This window comes from Tachyglossus aculeatus, chromosome 4, assembly GCF_015852505.1.
Source record: "Tachyglossus aculeatus isolate mTacAcu1 chromosome 4, mTacAcu1.pri, whole genome shotgun sequence".
Taxonomy (NCBI): Eukaryota; Metazoa; Chordata; class Mammalia; order Monotremata; family Tachyglossidae; genus Tachyglossus; species Tachyglossus aculeatus.
In genome coordinates, this window is record NC_052069.1 from 54,069,302 (window position 1) to 54,086,849 (window position 17,548).

Here is a 17,548-nt window from a genome sequence, read left to right on the forward strand (position 1 = left end):
TGAACAAGAGAGTAGAGTTGAGGATGACACTAAGGTTGTGGGCTTACGAGACGGGAAGGATGACAGTGCTGTCTACAGTGATGGGAAAGTCAGGGAGAGGACAGGGTTTGGGAGGGAAGATAAGGAGCTCAGTCTTGGACATATTGAGTTTTAGATGACGGGCAGACATCCAGGTGGAGATGTCCTGAAGGCAGGAGGAGATACGAGCCTGGAGGGAGGGAGAGAGAGCAGGGGTGGAGATGTAGATTTGGGTGTCATCAGTGTAGAGATGATAGTTGAAGCCGTGGGAGTGAATAAGTTCACCAAGAGAGTGAGAATAGATAGAGAACAGAAGTTGAAGGAGAGATGAGAGATGAGAGCTTTGGTACCTATGTGCTGAAAATCGGAAACTTACTCCTTTCTATGAGTAATCCCCTCAGGAAGTCTTCAAATTGGAGGAGAAAGAACAACTCTAGCCTCTGCCAACCTCTCTGAAATAATGCCATAAAGAAGTTGCCTGGTATCTCAGTGGGAGTGCTGCAGTTTTCATACTAAGTAAATTCCTTCTCATCCACTTCCAGGCTGAGGGGAGAGAAGCATGTGGGTGGAGGGGAAAGATGGAGTTGGTAGGGAAGCTAGGCACTTCAGCTGCAGTATTTTCCAGCTAGAAATCATCACTGTCACCATCAATGGTATTTATTGAGTGCTTACTGTGTGCAGGTCATTGTACTAAGCATTTGAGAGAGTACAACAGACTTTGTAGACACATTCCCTGCCCACTACAAGGGATGCAGTGTGAGAAGCAGCGTGACTTAGTGGAAAGACAACGGACTTGGGAGTCAGAGGTCATGGGTTCTAATTCCAGCTCTGCCACTTGTCAACTGTGTGACTTTGGGCAAGTCATTTAACTTCTCTGTGCCTCAGTCACCTCATCTGTAAAATGGGAATTAAGACTGTGAACCCCACGTGGGACAACCTGATTACCTTGTGTCCCTCTCCCTCCCCGAGCTTAGAACAGTACTTGGTACAAAGTAAGCGCTTAACAAATACCATCATTATTATTAGAATCTTATCTCCAGTTAATCTTCTTGATTCCCAAGAAAACAACTGAATTTGAAAAGTGAAACTGGGGGGAAGGGGCGGGGGGGATAATTGAGCAAAGGAGAGAACCAAATCAAATCCAGATATAGCTGAATCAATCAGTCAATCAATGGTATCTATTGAACACTTACTGTGTGCATTGCACTGTAGTAAGCACTTGGGAGTGTACAATACAATAAAGTTGGTAAATATGTTCACTGCCCACAAGAAGCCTACAGTCTCAAGGGTGTGACAGAAATTAATAGGGATAAATGCATTATGACTACATACATTAATGCTGTGGATCTGAGGGTGGGGAGAATGTCAAGAGCTTAAAAGGGTACAGATCCAAGGGCACAGGTGATGCAGAAGAGAGAGAGTAAGAGGGAGAAGGGGAAAAGAGAGGTTAATCAGAGAAAGCCTTTTGGAGGAGATGTGATTTTAATAAGGCTATGAAGTTGGGAAGAGTGGTGGTCTGCAAAGGTGGTGGCCAGACAGCCAGAGAATTAACAGCAGAGGTGGTCAGAAGCAGCAGCTTGATAAATTCTGATTAATAACTGTTCTTCTGTTGGATGGGTATATGTATGTATGGGACGGGATACAAGAGAGTTTGGTGGAGAGTGTTGTACATATCCCTGCAAACACCACAGTCACTGCTTAAGAGGTTTCATAGGAAAGGTGTTGACATTAGAGAGGAATTATTGCATTAGGCTTTAATAATCTGAGGAATTTACATTTCAGACTACTCAAATGTCTTTCTCCACTATACGCAAATAGTGATGAAATATGAATTTGCTGATAGAGGGGTCACTGTCCCCTCCAGGGGCCATGTCTAATGCCCACTTGTATTTTTTCTCTGCATCAGGTAATAAGTAGTATTACTACTACTACTACAACAACTGGTACGTGACAGTAGACTTCCAGGGTTTTTCCACTGTGTTTACTCAAGAATGGTCCTAAAGACAAGTAACAATGCCAGCGATTCTCCCTTGCCTTACCAGATGAGGATGTCAGGGAGGTCTTCAGCTGAGTAGCTACACTCCTGTAGTAGCCCATTAATTACTTAGTCCCACAGCTCTTCCTCAGAACTACAGTAGGGCTGAGTTTGTCCAAGCAATCCCAGGTCCTGTCCCAGAAATGGGACTGCTAAGAACCTCTGCGGACGCCCCCAGATTATACAAGTTCCTGTGTCTGGGGAGCCCAGAGAAGGGCTCTATCCTGAAGAGCCTCAGCATGAAATCTGAGGATCGAGCATGGAGGCCACTGCTGTTTGTTACTGTCTACTGTTTCTGCTCCACTATCCGCCAAGCATTTCCTTCCAGCTGAGGGTGTGTGTGTCTATGAATGGTTATTTTTGGGTGTGCATGACTGTGTGTTTGTGTGTTTCTAAATGTGTCTGAATGTGAGGACAGATGTATGTGCATCTGTTCTTGGTTTTCCACCTCTACTTCTATATCTCTGATTCTGTCGTCCTTTCCTGCTATTTTTTTTCTTTATGTACTCACCATTTTTCTCTCCCCCAGACTGTAAGCTTGTAGTGGGAAGAGAAAATATCTGTTATATTGCTTATATTGTACTCTCCCAAGCACAACAGTGCTCAGCACACAGTAAGTGATCAGTAACACGATTGTGACTGATCACCTAATAAACGATCCTCTGAAGTACCACACTGGTATGTAGACCCATAGTTAAAAAGAATAATGGACATCTATCTAAAGTTTAACTATAGCAGTACCGAAAATAACCATTCATTCATTAAATTAATCCAATCGTATTTATTGAGCACTTACTGTGTTCAGAGCACTGTACTAAATGCTTATAAAGTACAATTCAGCAACAAATAGAGACAATCCCTACCCAGCAAAGGGCTCACAGTCTAGAAGGGTCTATGCAAGGAGCTTTGTATGCTCTTAGTACTTGTGGAAATTGACAGACTTGAAGTCAAGGTACCTGATAAACTGGAATTTTGCCATTCAGGGAACTTAAAACCAATTTAATTTGTAGGTTTTATTTTCAATTTGCATATATTTATACATGTTTATGCACTTTATGCAGGCAGGCAACATTACTTATGAATTTGCATTTTGTTGAAATGTATGTTATTGTTTTGCCGAATTTTTTAAATGTGAGATGCTAATCACAGGAATTTTATTGATTTTTGCTATTTATTATGCATTCTATTTATGTCACAGTCCTTTTATTAGTTTTTTGCATTTATAGGTATTTGAAAATTCACACTTTTGAAATTAATATTATTTTATACTACCTTTAAGCATTGTATTTCTGTAGCTTTTCATTGTATAAAAATATTTTGGATGTTCAAAAGGGGTTTAAGCCTTTTGGTACAGTCTTGGCTGGAGCAATGTTCCATAAGACATGCAGAATTAGTATTGACGAGGCCTAAAATCATTTTTTCCCCAAATTCTTATTATAAAATATGGAACAGTTTAACTACAATGTTTAGTAAAAAAAATCCTCAAACTTCCACATTTAAAAGCAATTACTCAAATATGCATTTTCATTGTATAAAAATATTTTGGAAGTTCAAGAGGGATTTAGGCCATTTGGTACAAACAAGTGTAATGTTCCACAAGGCAAGCAGAATTGGTATTGAGGAGTTTTAAAATCATTTCAGATTTCCCAAATTTTAATTATAAAATAAAGAATAGTCTAGCTACAGTATTTAGTGAAAAATCCTTTAAACTTTAGCATTTAAAGTCAGCAATTCAAATATGGCCAATGCAAATAATGTACCACAAGAATAAAGAATATAGAATTAGCATTCTTATTAGCATGACACAACACAGAAAATAGCACATACAATGCAGAAGAAGAAAGTAGAAAATGAATGCAAACAGAATGCATACAAACTGCAAATTCATATTTCTCTCATTCCTGTTTGACCAATCTCAAATTCAGTATTCCGTCATCTCAATGCCTTTAGTTTCACACTATTTCAATGAATAGAGCAGAAGAATTAGCTTATAGGGATCATTCAGAGAATAGCTAGACACTCCTTTTACAAAAAAAAATGATTATTTTTACCAACTTTGATTTTTAAAAGGAAGAAAACGTCACCCATCATTTCATTCACTTGGTAAATCAAATTTAGCTTGTTTCTTCTGTGCACCTAACCACTACCCACTTTGGCCATTTTATTGGTCACTTGGCCCAGGCAGACCCAGCCAAATTGGGAAATAGGAATTCAAATGGCATTTCCCCTAAAATGGGGGGGAGAGATCCAGTTCTGCCTCAGACCCAAAGAGCTTGGAGCAGAATAAGAGTGAGCTTGGTTCCGCAGGGACCCCTACTCAGCCGGCTCACATGGATCAGACCAGCCTGGGGGGCTCCTGGCCCAGGACTTCCTTCCTAGGTTTAGGGCAATTCTATGATCCCAAGCGGTGTGGACTGCATTGCCTTGATCTTCAGAAAGCTCATAGGATGCAGGGCTGAGAGGAAACTGCAAGCCCAAGGAACCATGAACCACAGAGGGGTCCAATTCTGAACAATCCCTCCAGATTTCTGGGGTCCGGGACTCTCAAAGGCCTAGACCTCACTTTCCACAAGGCTTGCTCCCCCTAGAACCAAATTTCTTCGCCCCAGAGCCAGATTACCTCTGGCTCAATCCCACGGAGATGGCTGTCGAAACACATTCAGTGAGATTTCACAGGGTGGGAGCCAGTAGGCTTCTTAGTTCTGTTTTCCTGTGGCACAGTCAAGGCCCATTGTAGGTGATTTAAGGAAATGAGTCGAATGTCAAAAGAGGAATTCAGTCGTTCATTGATTTCTGGGTTTTCAGCTTGTCTGTTGAGTCGCCCTGGAAAAGTTCTCCCTCAAAATGTGTTTTTATGCATCAGCTACTTTTAACCTCTATCAGATTTTTCTTTTGTGTGACCCAGAATATATATGGGCCAAAGAAACTTTTTTTTTAATAGAAAATCAAAGCTGGAGGACGCAACGGCACAGTGATTTAACTGTGGCAAAAGCCTGACCCTCTTTTCACTCAGCTAAAACAGAAAATATGCTTAATGTATTAATTGCCAACACTGTTCTTTTTGGGGTTTCTCTAAGTAATAATACTTTAAGTGACAAAAAGAGGTTTGGCTTGATAAAGCATTTACTAAAACAATTCCATTAGGCTTTGGGCTTGCCTAGAATAGATTTTAAGAAAGGAAATAGGGAAACACCTATATTCTAATTGCATCCCCCCTACTTTATTCATTATTTCCTGCCCTGAAATGACATCAACATGACTCTGATGACTAAACTGAAGAGTTTCACTTTCCCCAGCACTCTGCTAAGCAAACTACAGAAGGAGTGTGGCTTAGTGGAAAGAGCATGGGCTTGGGAGTCAGAGGTCATGGGTTTGAATCCCAACTCTGCTACTTGTCAGCTGTGTGACTTTGGGCAAGTCACTTAACTTCTCTGTGCCTCAGTTACCTCATCTGTAAAATGGGGATTAAGAATGTGAGCCCCACATGGGACAACCTGGTAACCTTATATCTACTCCAGAGCTTAGGAGAGTGCTTGGCACATAGGAAGCGCTTAACAAATGACATTATTATCTTCTAAACTGTGAGCCCATTGTTGGGTAGGGACCATCTCTATATGTTGCCGATTTGTACTTCCCAAGCGCTTAGTACAGTGCTCAGCACACAGTAAGCATTCAATAAATACGATTGAATGAATGAATGAATGAAATCCAATGCTTAGAAAGCCTTGAAAAATCACTAATCATAATTTTTATATCTTCCCACTTCTCAGCCAATGTAAGAAATAGACTAAGGACAGTTGAAAGCGTAGTTTCTGTGAGGCTGTCTTCAGCAGGACAGTTACAGGATATCTGTGTTACCCATAGTCGCACCTCAAAATTTACAGTGTTCAGGGATCTTCTTGCTATTATTAGAAATGGTGGTGAGGACTATGGGTGGTAAACATCGGGCAACAATTCTAAGTGGGAATGGACAGAAAGTAGAATCTTAACTGATTGCACTGTCCATTTTATTGAATTTGCCCACCCTTGGATTGCCACTCATTCCACTATACACTCACTCATCCCGTCTTCATTCTTCAAGGATGAAATACCACTCCCCTGCTTTCTGCTTCAGAAAAATAAAACGTCGACACCAACTGTTGAAAGATTGGCTGTGAACCACTGTATCGTGAATCCACTTCTGTCCCAAAGGCAATGCTGGGAAAGAGGAGCATTGCTTAGTGTTTCAACCCCTTGAAAAGCACCAAGAAACCATCAAACTACTGACCATTTAACAAGAACACTGACTATCATAAAGCTGTCTGAACTGAACCTAATTCCTCTTATCCCCAATTTTGCCTCCATGCTCAAATATTCTGGAGAAATTGCTTCATTAAACGTTTTCATTTTTAAAAAAGCTCAAAATTGCAAGAACACATTAGCAAACAGCATCGGTCTGGCTTAATTACATCTATTGCCTTCACACCCCACCAATTCATTTGTCCCATTTAACTGTTTACCATGAACACTCTTTTGTCATTGCAGATAATGGTAGGAGAAGGAATTCTGTACTGTTGCCTGTCCAAAAGAAGAAATGGGATTGGAGTGGAGCCCAATATTAATGCAGGAGGCTGTAACTTCAACTCTTTCCTTAGAAGAGCCGTCAGATTTGTTGGTGGGTTTTGTTAGCAATTACAAAGGATATTTTATGCCAAAATTTTGTATTTAATTATGGGGATTCTGGCTTTAAAGCTATAATTTATGCTTGCACTTTCATGTTCGATATCTGCTTCCTATTTTCTGAGCAAACCAAAAAAATATAAAACGTTAGCATGAAATGTGGTACTGTGTTTATCGTTTCCATTTCCATTCGTATGCCATCGGTTGGATATTTTTTGCCCTCTATCTGCTTAATATGTCTGTTTCATTCTAAAGTAAACTCAGCTGAGAAGTTTTTTTTCCATTTGCAATGAAGGATCAGTGCCACCAGGTGAGTGTGTGTGAGTATCATTCACATGGGAATTACTTGAGCTGATTCAATTTCATTTCTCCACTGCCGAGTCAGAAAGTTATCCTTCCGTGCTTCAGCACATAGAACAGTGCTTTACCCAAATTAGATCTTCGCTAAAACTGCAAATGACTGACTTGTGTCAATGATGATAATGGTGATGGCTGATTTCCTTCTGTTGTCTTGAATTATCATTTACATTGTGTTACCTCAAGCATGCCAATTCTCCCATCTGTAAGACAGCCAAATAATGTCCGTTCAACCACTGACAATGGAGTTCATAATACATGTAGTTATTTTGAGTCTAATCCTGCCAGAACCTAAAATTACCCCCTATCTGGTAGTAAGTTAGTTCCTCTGAGAGAATTATTGGCTTTTGGATAACTTTCAGAACATGCAAACATGGTCTTATGCTGTTTAAAAAGCCAAATGGTCTTTGGTGATGTGGAAACTTCTCAGGACGTGCTTAACCTATTAAAGTAACATTACGTTCTGAGACAATTTAACTTTTTATTTGTTACCTAGAAGAAATAGCTGGTCTCTATACTTCCTACTCTTTTTCTCTCTTTCTGTTTCCTTCTGGTGCTCTCCATTTGTCACCATCTTCTTCTGCCTTGTATTTCTGGCTCACTTTCTCCTCATCTCTTGTCCTTTCTGCATGAATGTTTTGTGTGCATTGGTGTCTGTTCTTGTGAGTTGTGCCTCCTTATGTAAGAGACCTAGTGTGAGATTTCTGATTGCCTGTATTGAAGTGTATTTCTGTTTGTCCCTGTTTGGGTGTTTGATTACAGTATGTGTCTCTTGTGTTTGCTTTTGTGATGTTTATGAATGTGTATGGTGAGGGTGTATGGGAGTAAGGGCATGGAGGGGTGGGGTGTGTGTGTGTGTGCGTGTGTGTGTGAATCTCTGTCTGTGATTTGGATCTGTAAATGGATGGGTAGTGTATGTAAGTATATATGTGTATGTTTGAGAGAGGAAAGGAAGGTATGTGATGGCTGAAATGGGGATTGGGAAAGTGAGTGTGGTTTTCCAAGGTCCAGTTGTTGAACAAGAGGAGAATCTCTCCTTCTCTGACCACTTTCTGGGAGAATTTGGCTGTCCCTGCTACAAGAACAGCCCTCCCATCACCTAAACCTCTAAATAACACCTCCATTTCCTGAGGGAATCATGAAGCAAGGACCAGGCAAACAGGAAGAAGTATGATCTCTATTGCAGGAAAGTGTGCGGAGCCTGGATACGGCTGCTTCTGCCATTCAGGCCCACCTCCTCTCCTCCACTCTCAGCAAGAAGCAGATTCTGGGAGCTGTAAGGAGGAAGGGACTGGGGTAGTGTACAGAAAACTGGGTGCCCTGGCCCAAAGGGGTAGAGTTGGATCAACAGAGGGACAGCAGGAATTCTCAGCCATAACTGCCAAATACAGATTGGAAACCCAGTGCAAAGATGCTTCCTAGCAGTGCAGTAGCTGCAGCAATTGTCTGACTGCAAACCTCCTCCCACACCCATCTGACCAGCTATCCCTTCGATGAGGAAAGATCACTCCTAAACAAGGTAGCTCCAGAACCTGTTTCCATAAACCATCTTTCATCAGGCCAAGTAGTCCCCCCTGATGCTGTGATATTAACACCACATTTGGCAAGTCTATATGCTGCTTCATGTGACCCAGACGAGCAACTGTTCTCCCTATCAGCCTTCTCGCAATGCATGTCACGATGGGGGCCTGGATGAGAGAGTATGGATATCTCAGTGCAAATCGTCACTACAGCTAAAAGCCAAAGCTTGTTTGAGAAAAAAACAATCCCAAATCCACACGTTCACATATTGCGGTCTGAAGCAGCAATGACAAGGATGTGAGTCACTTGTTTTTCTTAATGTCATTTTCTTGGATTGCTAGAAGTCACTATGCAGACTGTGTTCTCCTGCACAACTCCTGGCTGAGAGAGTCCAAGAAGTCTGGAACCTGTAGGTCATGATGCTCCTAAGGGTGACAGCAGCAGGGTGACGGGGAGGTGTGGGCCTGAGGAGCCCCAAATGCTCCCTGTTGGGTAAACCAACAGCCATTCACTTGCCAGAGAGGAATTCTGGTATGAGACTAATGCCACAGTTCCCCAGAAACATTTGTCTTGCTTACTAAGGGTTGCCCTAGCCAACGAGCTTGTTAACCTGAAAGTTAGATTTCTTGTCTTGTCTTATGCCGCTGAGTCATCTCTGACCCATAATAACAATAATAGTAATAATAATGATGGTATTTGTTAAGTGCTTACTATGTGCAAAGCACTGTTCTAAGCGCTGGGGAGGTTACAAGGTGATCAGGTTGTCCCACGGGGGGCTCACAGTTTTAATCCCCATTTAACAGATGAGGGGACTGAGGCACAGATAAGTTAAGTGACTTGCCCAAAGTCACACAGCTGACAGTTGGCAGAGCCGGGATTTGAACCCATGACCTCTGACTCCAGAGCCCGGGCTCTTTCCATTGAGCCACGCTGCTCCTCCAGCCATGCTGCTTCTCCATGGTGATGCCATGTACTTTCCAAGTGCTTAGTACAGTGCTCTGCACACAGTAAGCACCCAATAAATGCAATTGAATGAATGAATGGACACATCTCTCCCAGAACACCCCACCTCCTTCAGCAATTACTCTGGTAGTGCATCCACTACACTGCACACAGTAAGCGCTCAATAAATACGATTGATTGATTGATTGATTCACTAGCGTTTTCTTGGTAAAAAATAGGGAAGTGGTTGAACATTGCCTCTTTCCGCACAGTAAACTTGAGTCTCCACCCTCGACTCTCTTCCATGCTGCTGCTGCCCAGCACAGGTGAGTTTTGACTTGTAGCAGATCGCCTTCCACTTGCTAGCTACTGCCCAAACTAGGAATGGGATGGAATGGACAGGACTCTGCTTAATTCTCCCTCACATAGTCGAGACTGGTAGAGTACTGGAAACTTTCCAACTGCATCCCTGAGAAGGGAGAAAGTTGCATTTGCTCTATGAATATTCTGGACAGAAATGGAAATTTTCCACCAAAATTGGTCTTGTCTGTTGAAAATGAGTCGAGTGTCTAAATTCTAGGGAATGGTTATCTCCAGAAACAATCTCAGAGAAAATAGGCATGTTTATATTGGGGATTTTCTTGGTATGAATCCTACATTTTGAATTAAAATGGTGAAATTTCATCCTTTCATCTAACCATCTCTTTGCCTCTCTTTCCAGGTGTGCATGTGTTTGGACTCTGCTCTACAGCCCTTATTACAGATATCCTACAGTTGTCAACAGGGTATCAGGCACCTTACTTCCTGACCGTGTGTAAACCCAACTACACATCTTTGAACGTATCCTGCAAAGAAAACTCCTACATTGTGGAAGATATTTGTTCAGGATCTGACCCCACAGTCATCAACAGTGGAAGGTTAGAAATTTGGAGCTATACTGGAGTATCAGTGAACACTATCAGTGCCCAGAATAAGCTCTGATTTTATTTCAGTTGCTGTTGACTCATCTTCACCAGAAAGAATCACCAGTCAAGCCCCTACTTAGTGTCTAGCCAGGACTTTTCTTTGGATGAGGCCAATTGGACAATGGGCAATCAGACCTTGTGCCCTTGTAGTGAGCAGGCCTCAGACTCAGTTGCTTGGTGAGAGAATGACTGAACAGTGGGAGTAAAGGCACGTCTGGGCCAAAGTCACCTGTATCTCTGCATTCCCTCCTCCTCTGCTGCCTTTTGTCCACATGCTGGGAGTGAAGGACCCCTTAATGTGTGGGGCTTTCCACAGCCTTGACAGTGGTCAGGAGGCAGAGTTGTCATGAGTTAGTTCCAGACCAAGGGTGGAAGGAGTATTAAGGGAGAAACTCATACTTAAACTCTCTTTCCCCAGACAAACAGCTCACTACCACCTTCCTATCCCTCCTGACAGGACTTGAGCTTACCGCAGACCTTGTGTTTGGAGCCCTGTGACTCCTTGCTAGTGCAAGTGGATTGGGGGGGGTGGGGGGGGGGTGGGGTATTTGTTCAGTGCTTACTATGTTCCAGGCACTGCATTAAGCTCTGGGGTATACACAGTGAATGAGGTTGTACACTGTACGTGTCCCACATGGAGCTCACAGTCTTTAATCCCTATTTTACAAATGAGGTAACTGAGGCCCAGAGAAGTGAAGTGACTTGCCCATGGTCACATAGCAGAAAACAGGTGAAGCTGGGTTTAGAACCCAGGTCCTTCTGACTCTCGGCCTCTGCTCTCTCCACTAGGCCATGCTGCTTCTCAGGCCTGAGCTCAGGCCTGTGACCATTGCTGCCATCCCACTGCTGTCTCCTGTGGTGGCAGCTCTCCCAAATGTTACATTCTGGAAGGCAATAGCATCATTTCTGGCCTTGATCCAGGAGCGGCATAGGCTGGAAAGGGCATAAGGATAGGACTCCTCTTTGAATCTCCCTTCCTTCCTTTCCCTCATTCCTGACTCCCTCACCCAAATTACAGGACCCTCCATTGGTTAAATTGCTCCAGATCCACAGCCTCCTAAGGATGGCTCGAGTTACTAGACTGCAACCTCGTTGTGGGCAGGGAATATGTCTAGTCATTGTTATACTCCTTCAAGCATTTAGTACAGTGTTATGCGCACAGTAAGTGCTCAAGAAATGCAATTGAATGAATGAATGAATGGCCAGGACACCATACTGGGCCAACAGCTCTGTTCCACCAGCTCCCTGGCTCTGTGGTGCTCCCTTCACAGTCCATCAGTCCCCACTGGGATGTTGACAGGGACCAGGCTAAGAGCAGGAAAAGTTTAAAATACAGATACTCAGGCTGTGTACTGAAGGTCAGATTGCCAGACCCAGCTCAGGTGCAGGACTAAGGATACACAATCACAACAGGCTTGCAATTTCAGGTTCATTTGGTGCCATGTGTTACATTTCCTCTTGTAGATCTGGGTCAGAAATGAATATAACCAATGGAAAAAAAATGCTGAAGAAATACACTCAAACCTTTCAAATGTCACAAATGTTTTCATAGATATTAACACATTGGCTGCCTTTCTTATGCATGAACAATGAAAATGGGTTTCATAGAACTTTATTCTGTTGTATTGTACTCTCCCAAGCACTTAGTACAGTGCTCTGCACATAGTAAGTGCTCAATAAATATGATTGATTAATCAACTGAACTTATTCTGTTCTGTATAATTAACAAAGCTCCAATTTAAGATGCAATTTACAGTAAAATGAAAATCATTATTCTGTTCAATTCACCTAGCATAAATTATTATTTGCCCTTTTTCTCCAAATTTTTGATAAGAAGGGCAATATTATACAATCTTTGTTAATACCTTGGAATATTTCATTTGTCATTCACTTCCCACTACCTAAGTAGAAATTTTCCTTTTGCATTTGCTCTTGGACCAACACTCTTTTCTAAAAGCTAAGATGTATATATCCAAAGTTTTGCATTTTCCATTTTCCCAGTGATCTTTTCCATGAAGATGTTTTCTCTTGTATTCTTTTATTATGGAGCTATGATGCTCTCCAATTTTATTGTCTCACATTTCTTCAGATTTTCTGTCACCTTAAGAATACTCCTGGACGCTTGTTGGCTAATCAGATGAGTAGATCTTACCTTTTGACAAAAATGGGTGATAATTTTGGTTCTGTACTAACTTTTTTTAAATAAAGGACCTATTAAAAATATATCTTACAAGCCAATAACCTGTCAGGATTCTAGAATTCAACCTTTTTCATTTTGAGACTTAATTTAGCATCATTTATTTTAAATATTGTTCTGGTGTACTTTCTTAATGGTCTTCATTTTAAAAATCATCATGGCCCAGAAACAATGTTACCATTTCTGGCAGTCAATCTACAAACCTCCATGAGAATAAGAAAGAGGAAAACTCATTTGTTTCATTAGTTTCCTACCTGATCATATGATATTGAATCTTGTCTGCTAGTCTTTGCTATTCCAGAAGCTTTGTTCACTAATCCACCCATTTCTATTCAAACAGCTCTTCACTTTTGTGACTTAATATAGACAATCAATCAATCAATCAATGGTATTTATTGAGTGCTGACTGGGTGCAGAGAAGAGCGCTGTTTTAAAACTTTTGGGAGAGTCCAGTACAACAAAGTTGGTATACACATTCCCTGTCCACAATGAGCTTACAGTCTAGAGGAGAAGACAGACTTTAATATAAATAAAGAAATTATAGATATGGCATAGATATGCAGACTAGTATGATTATTCTTTTGCCCCTTTGTTGACTTTTGCTCAGACTTGCATCATTATATGTTACCAGTTTCCTCAATTCTTCTTTATTCCCCACTTATGGAGGGTTCTATCCATATTATAAATTCTACTGTGAAACCCTATTTGAAGCAGACTTTGTGGCCGTAATCCTGTTGGTAACTTAATCATCCCATATAGCATAGTGACTTCATGTCAACGTGGCTTCCAAAAGACCCCTCCACTGCCCCACTACTGTGTAATATCCTTTATTATGTAATCAAACTGGTATTTCCAATAGCAGAACCATCATCTTTGGACCTCAGTCTCTGCTCATATGCAAAATCTCCCTTTCACACTAAACTTCATGAGCAACACTTTGTGGTTAATGAAAAGCACAATTCAAACCATTTGGATTAAGAGAGCTTACTTTTTAAATTTCACATTTTGAAAGCGCTGTCCCATATTCAGGAAATTGCCAATATAATTTTCGGCTTCTGAGACTGAATTTTCAAAACCCAGTATCGCGTCTTCATGAAGTTGTAGTGGTTCTAAAAGAATTTTGTATGAAAGTCTTCTGTGAAGCAGTTAATGAACATTCATTCACCTTAACACTTTCTGATGAAAATATGTCCTGAATCAAAAAATATGGAGATTCAGGAAGAGCTAAGAACTTTCCTGTTTAGTGTCCTCATGGATTCACTCATTCCATCATATTTATTGAATACCTATTGTGTGCAGAACACTGTACTAAGCTCTTGGGAGAGTGCAATGTAACAATAACATATGCTTTCCCTGCTCACAGTGAGCTTACAGTCTTGTGGGGAAGACAAGCATTCTTTCTTAATATAAATTGCCCCTCCTCTCATGTCCATCAGCCACTGCCTGCTCTGCACTAAGTGTATATTTTGAGACTTTTTAAGAAAGGAAACATCTGCTTTGGATCAGAAGCTGTACATGGAAAAACATACTTCTAGGGCTCATCAAGCCTTGGGGGGGTTTACCCATGCAGATAGACCTATTGGTTTTGAAATCATGTGCCACTATTCTGCTTCAAAGCCCTCCCAAGAACCTGCTGTCAGCATGCCTGCCTAATTAACAGGCTGTACCTCAGCTTTTCAGCTCCCAGATCTGTCTCTTTAGCCTGATAACCCCACCTGAAGGTCGAGTAAACAAGGTCCCGTCAAATTATGCAAGCAGAAATATGGCAAGCAGTTACCTGCGAGAGCTCTGTGTTTACAGAGGGCAGCCCTACTTTTCCTGCAGCTGCTGAAGGGAGCAGATACTACAACGGAGGAGACTGTATCCATGCAAATAAAAAATCTCCAAAATCCCCAAATAGAAAGTCAGCTTCTAGTTGTTCCCATAAGCGAGGCATGGCAAATAGCATCAGATAAAGTAAATTAGCAGATCTTTGCCACTGGAGATCTGATAAAGAACGAATAGGGATCCGGATGCTCCCCACTCCGAGCATTAATATTGGTTAGGCAGAGCCTTGGACCAGGGAGGAGAAATCTCACTATATACATCCCTGGCAAAAGAACTACTTGCAAATAGAAAACAATGTTAATTATGGAACTTGTTAAGCACTTATTTTGCACCAACCACTGTACTAAGTGCTGGTGTAGATACAATTTAATCTGGTTGGACACAGCTCCTGTCCCACATGGGGCTCATACTCTTAATCCCCATTTTACAGATAAGGTAACTGTGGCCCAGAGAAGTTGAGTGATTTGCCCAAGGTCACACAGCGGACATGTGGGAAGCAGCATGGCATAGTGAATAAGACATTGGACCTGGGAGTCAGAAGGTTATAGGTTCTAATACCAGCTTTAGCACTTTGTTGTATGACCTTGGGCAAGTCATTTCATTTCTCTGTTCCTCAGTTGTCTCATCGGTGAAATGGGGATTGAAACTGTGTACCTCATGTGGGACAGGGACTGTGTCCAACCTGATTAGCCTGTATCCACCCCAGCCCTTAGTACAGTGCCTGGGAAATATTAAGTGCTTAACAAATGCCATAATAATAATTATTATTATTACTATTATGTGGCAGGGCAGTAATTAGAACCCAGATCCTTCTGATTGCTTGACCCATGCTCTATCCACTAAGCTATGCTGCTTCTCATTAAGCTGTGCTGCTTCTCACTAATGACATCAGGAAATGAGCAGGCTTGGAGCTTTGTTTTTTAAACAAGATTGGCTTGGCCCTTTGTGGTCCTGGTCAGAATCTGAAGTTGGAATGTCCAAAAGGATACCATTCCTCTGGTGTGCCAAAGAAGGGAACCTGCAGGAGCCTGGGTTGCCGGTCTGGAAAACACTGTTCAGAACATCATCTGAAAAATCAGTTTTGTGGCCTCCACATGAGGATCATTAGTAATGGCATGATGTTAACACTGAAATCAACATGCTCACCCCAGAGATAGAGGCACTGAAAGGAAGCTTCAGAAAGGACCAAAAAACCCTAGTTTTCCACATGATCACCTACAAAGTGTTCCTCACAAATGGACATAATATTCACAGTTACCTCACTGTGGATCTGTAGGCTGATATGCTTTTCTTTCTAAACATTCAAGTTCCCACAGGTAATTCAGAAATGCTTATTTTCAGACAAGTACACCCACTGCATGTATCTATCCTTCCTTTTCTCTATTACTTCTTAATATTTTTTTTTTTTATCCATCTCAGCATGGGCCTGAGAATCAGAAGGACCTGGGTTCTAATTCCAGCTCTGCCACGTCTCTGCTATGTGACTTTGGGCAAGCCACTTAGCTTCTCTGTTCCTCAGTTGCCTCTTATGTAAAATGGGGATTAAGATTGTGAGCCCTGTGTGGGACATGGGCTGTGTCCAATCTGATTAGTTTATATCTACCCCAGCCCTTAGTACAGTGCATGACACAATGACACATAGTAAGTGCTTAATAAATACCATAAAAAATTGTATCCTTGTTGATCAAAAATCTTTTCTGATGTTTTTTTGAAAGGCATTGCTGCACTCTAAATTGCAATTTCCATTCTAGAATCCCTTTTCTGTGCCTTATGATTTTTGTTTAGATTGGTTTTATTCCTCAAACTGTTGAGATTTTATTTTAAATACACTTGTTAAAAAAATAAGAAAATTGAGTCAAGTTGTTTTGGCTCATTAGGGAATAGAATATGGAAGTTGAAATACACTGGTGTGAGGAAATGTTTTAGTAAAATTTTCTGTTTCAATCATTAGGCTTTTGATTCATAAAATCCCTTTATATTTTTAAATGATCTTTTCACATATTAAACTGTATAAATATATATTTTAAAGCTGATTTTTCCTCCAAGTACCTCATTTATCATTTGAAATAGTATCATGAGAATTTTCCCACATACATTCTCATAATCTTGGAGCTTTGAAAGAGAGAGAGAATTGGGATGTTATTTTTAGGTTATTACACGAAGATTTCTGACAAGATATAAATTTGGAAATCTACCTCTATTTTTACAATGCCCAACACAGTGTCTCTTGTAAGCCATCAGTAATCAATGAATCAATGATATTTATTGAATGCTTACTTTGTGCAGAGCACTGTACTAAGCACTTGGGAGATAGTATAACAAATTGGATAGACACGTTTCCTGCCCACAAGAAACTGAACAGTATATGATAATAAACAAGCCAGGATCTTTCTTTAGAGTATTTGTTAAGCGCTCACTATGTGTCCAACACTATTGTAAACACTCGGGTAGGTACAAGTTAATTAGGTCAGACACCTTCCTTATCTCACAAGAGGCTCACAGTCTAAGTAGGAGATAGAAGAGGTATTTAATCCTCATTTTACAATTCAGGAAACTGAGGCACAGAGAAGTTTAGTGACTTGCCCAAGGTTACACCAAGCAATTGGAAGAGCCAGGATTAGAACTCAGCTCATCTGACTCTTAGGCCCCTGCTTGTTCTTTCCACTAGGCCTTTGCTACTTCCTAATGTCAAGAATATTAGTGGTATTTGTTAAGTGCTTACTATGTACCAGGCACTATACTAAGCACTAGGTTGGATACAAACCAATCGGGCTGGACACAGTCCCTGTTCCATGTAAAGCTCAAAAAGAATATGACCCCCAAAACACCAGGTCGATCCATCTAAAATTTTGGGTTGTCTTAGTACAGAATTTTTCCAGTGAATTGTTTAAAATCTATGGAAGCAATATTTCTCTATAAAGCATATAGAAGAGGAAAAAGGCTCAAGTTTCTAACAATTCCCTCCTCACATCACTGCTTCTCACTGTCATTTGATGGAAACTTAGAGCTCTAGTAGTACTTTATAAA

General features: G+C 41.1%; 1 protein-coding gene across 1 annotated transcript in view; it reads left to right on the forward strand.

Annotated features, from left to right (window-relative positions):
• The window catches only part of PLPPR4 (phospholipid phosphatase related 4), a 72,969-nt gene that overhangs the window by 43,416 nt on the left and 12,005 nt on the right, over nucleotides 1-17,548 (forward strand). The window contains exons 3-4 of the mRNA XM_038745478.1: nucleotides 6,578-6,707; nucleotides 10,254-10,449. Of these exons, the coding sequence (XP_038601406.1) occupies nucleotides 6,578-6,707; nucleotides 10,254-10,449 (326 nt within the window). The remainder of the gene's footprint in view (nucleotides 1-6,577; nucleotides 6,708-10,253; nucleotides 10,450-17,548) is intronic.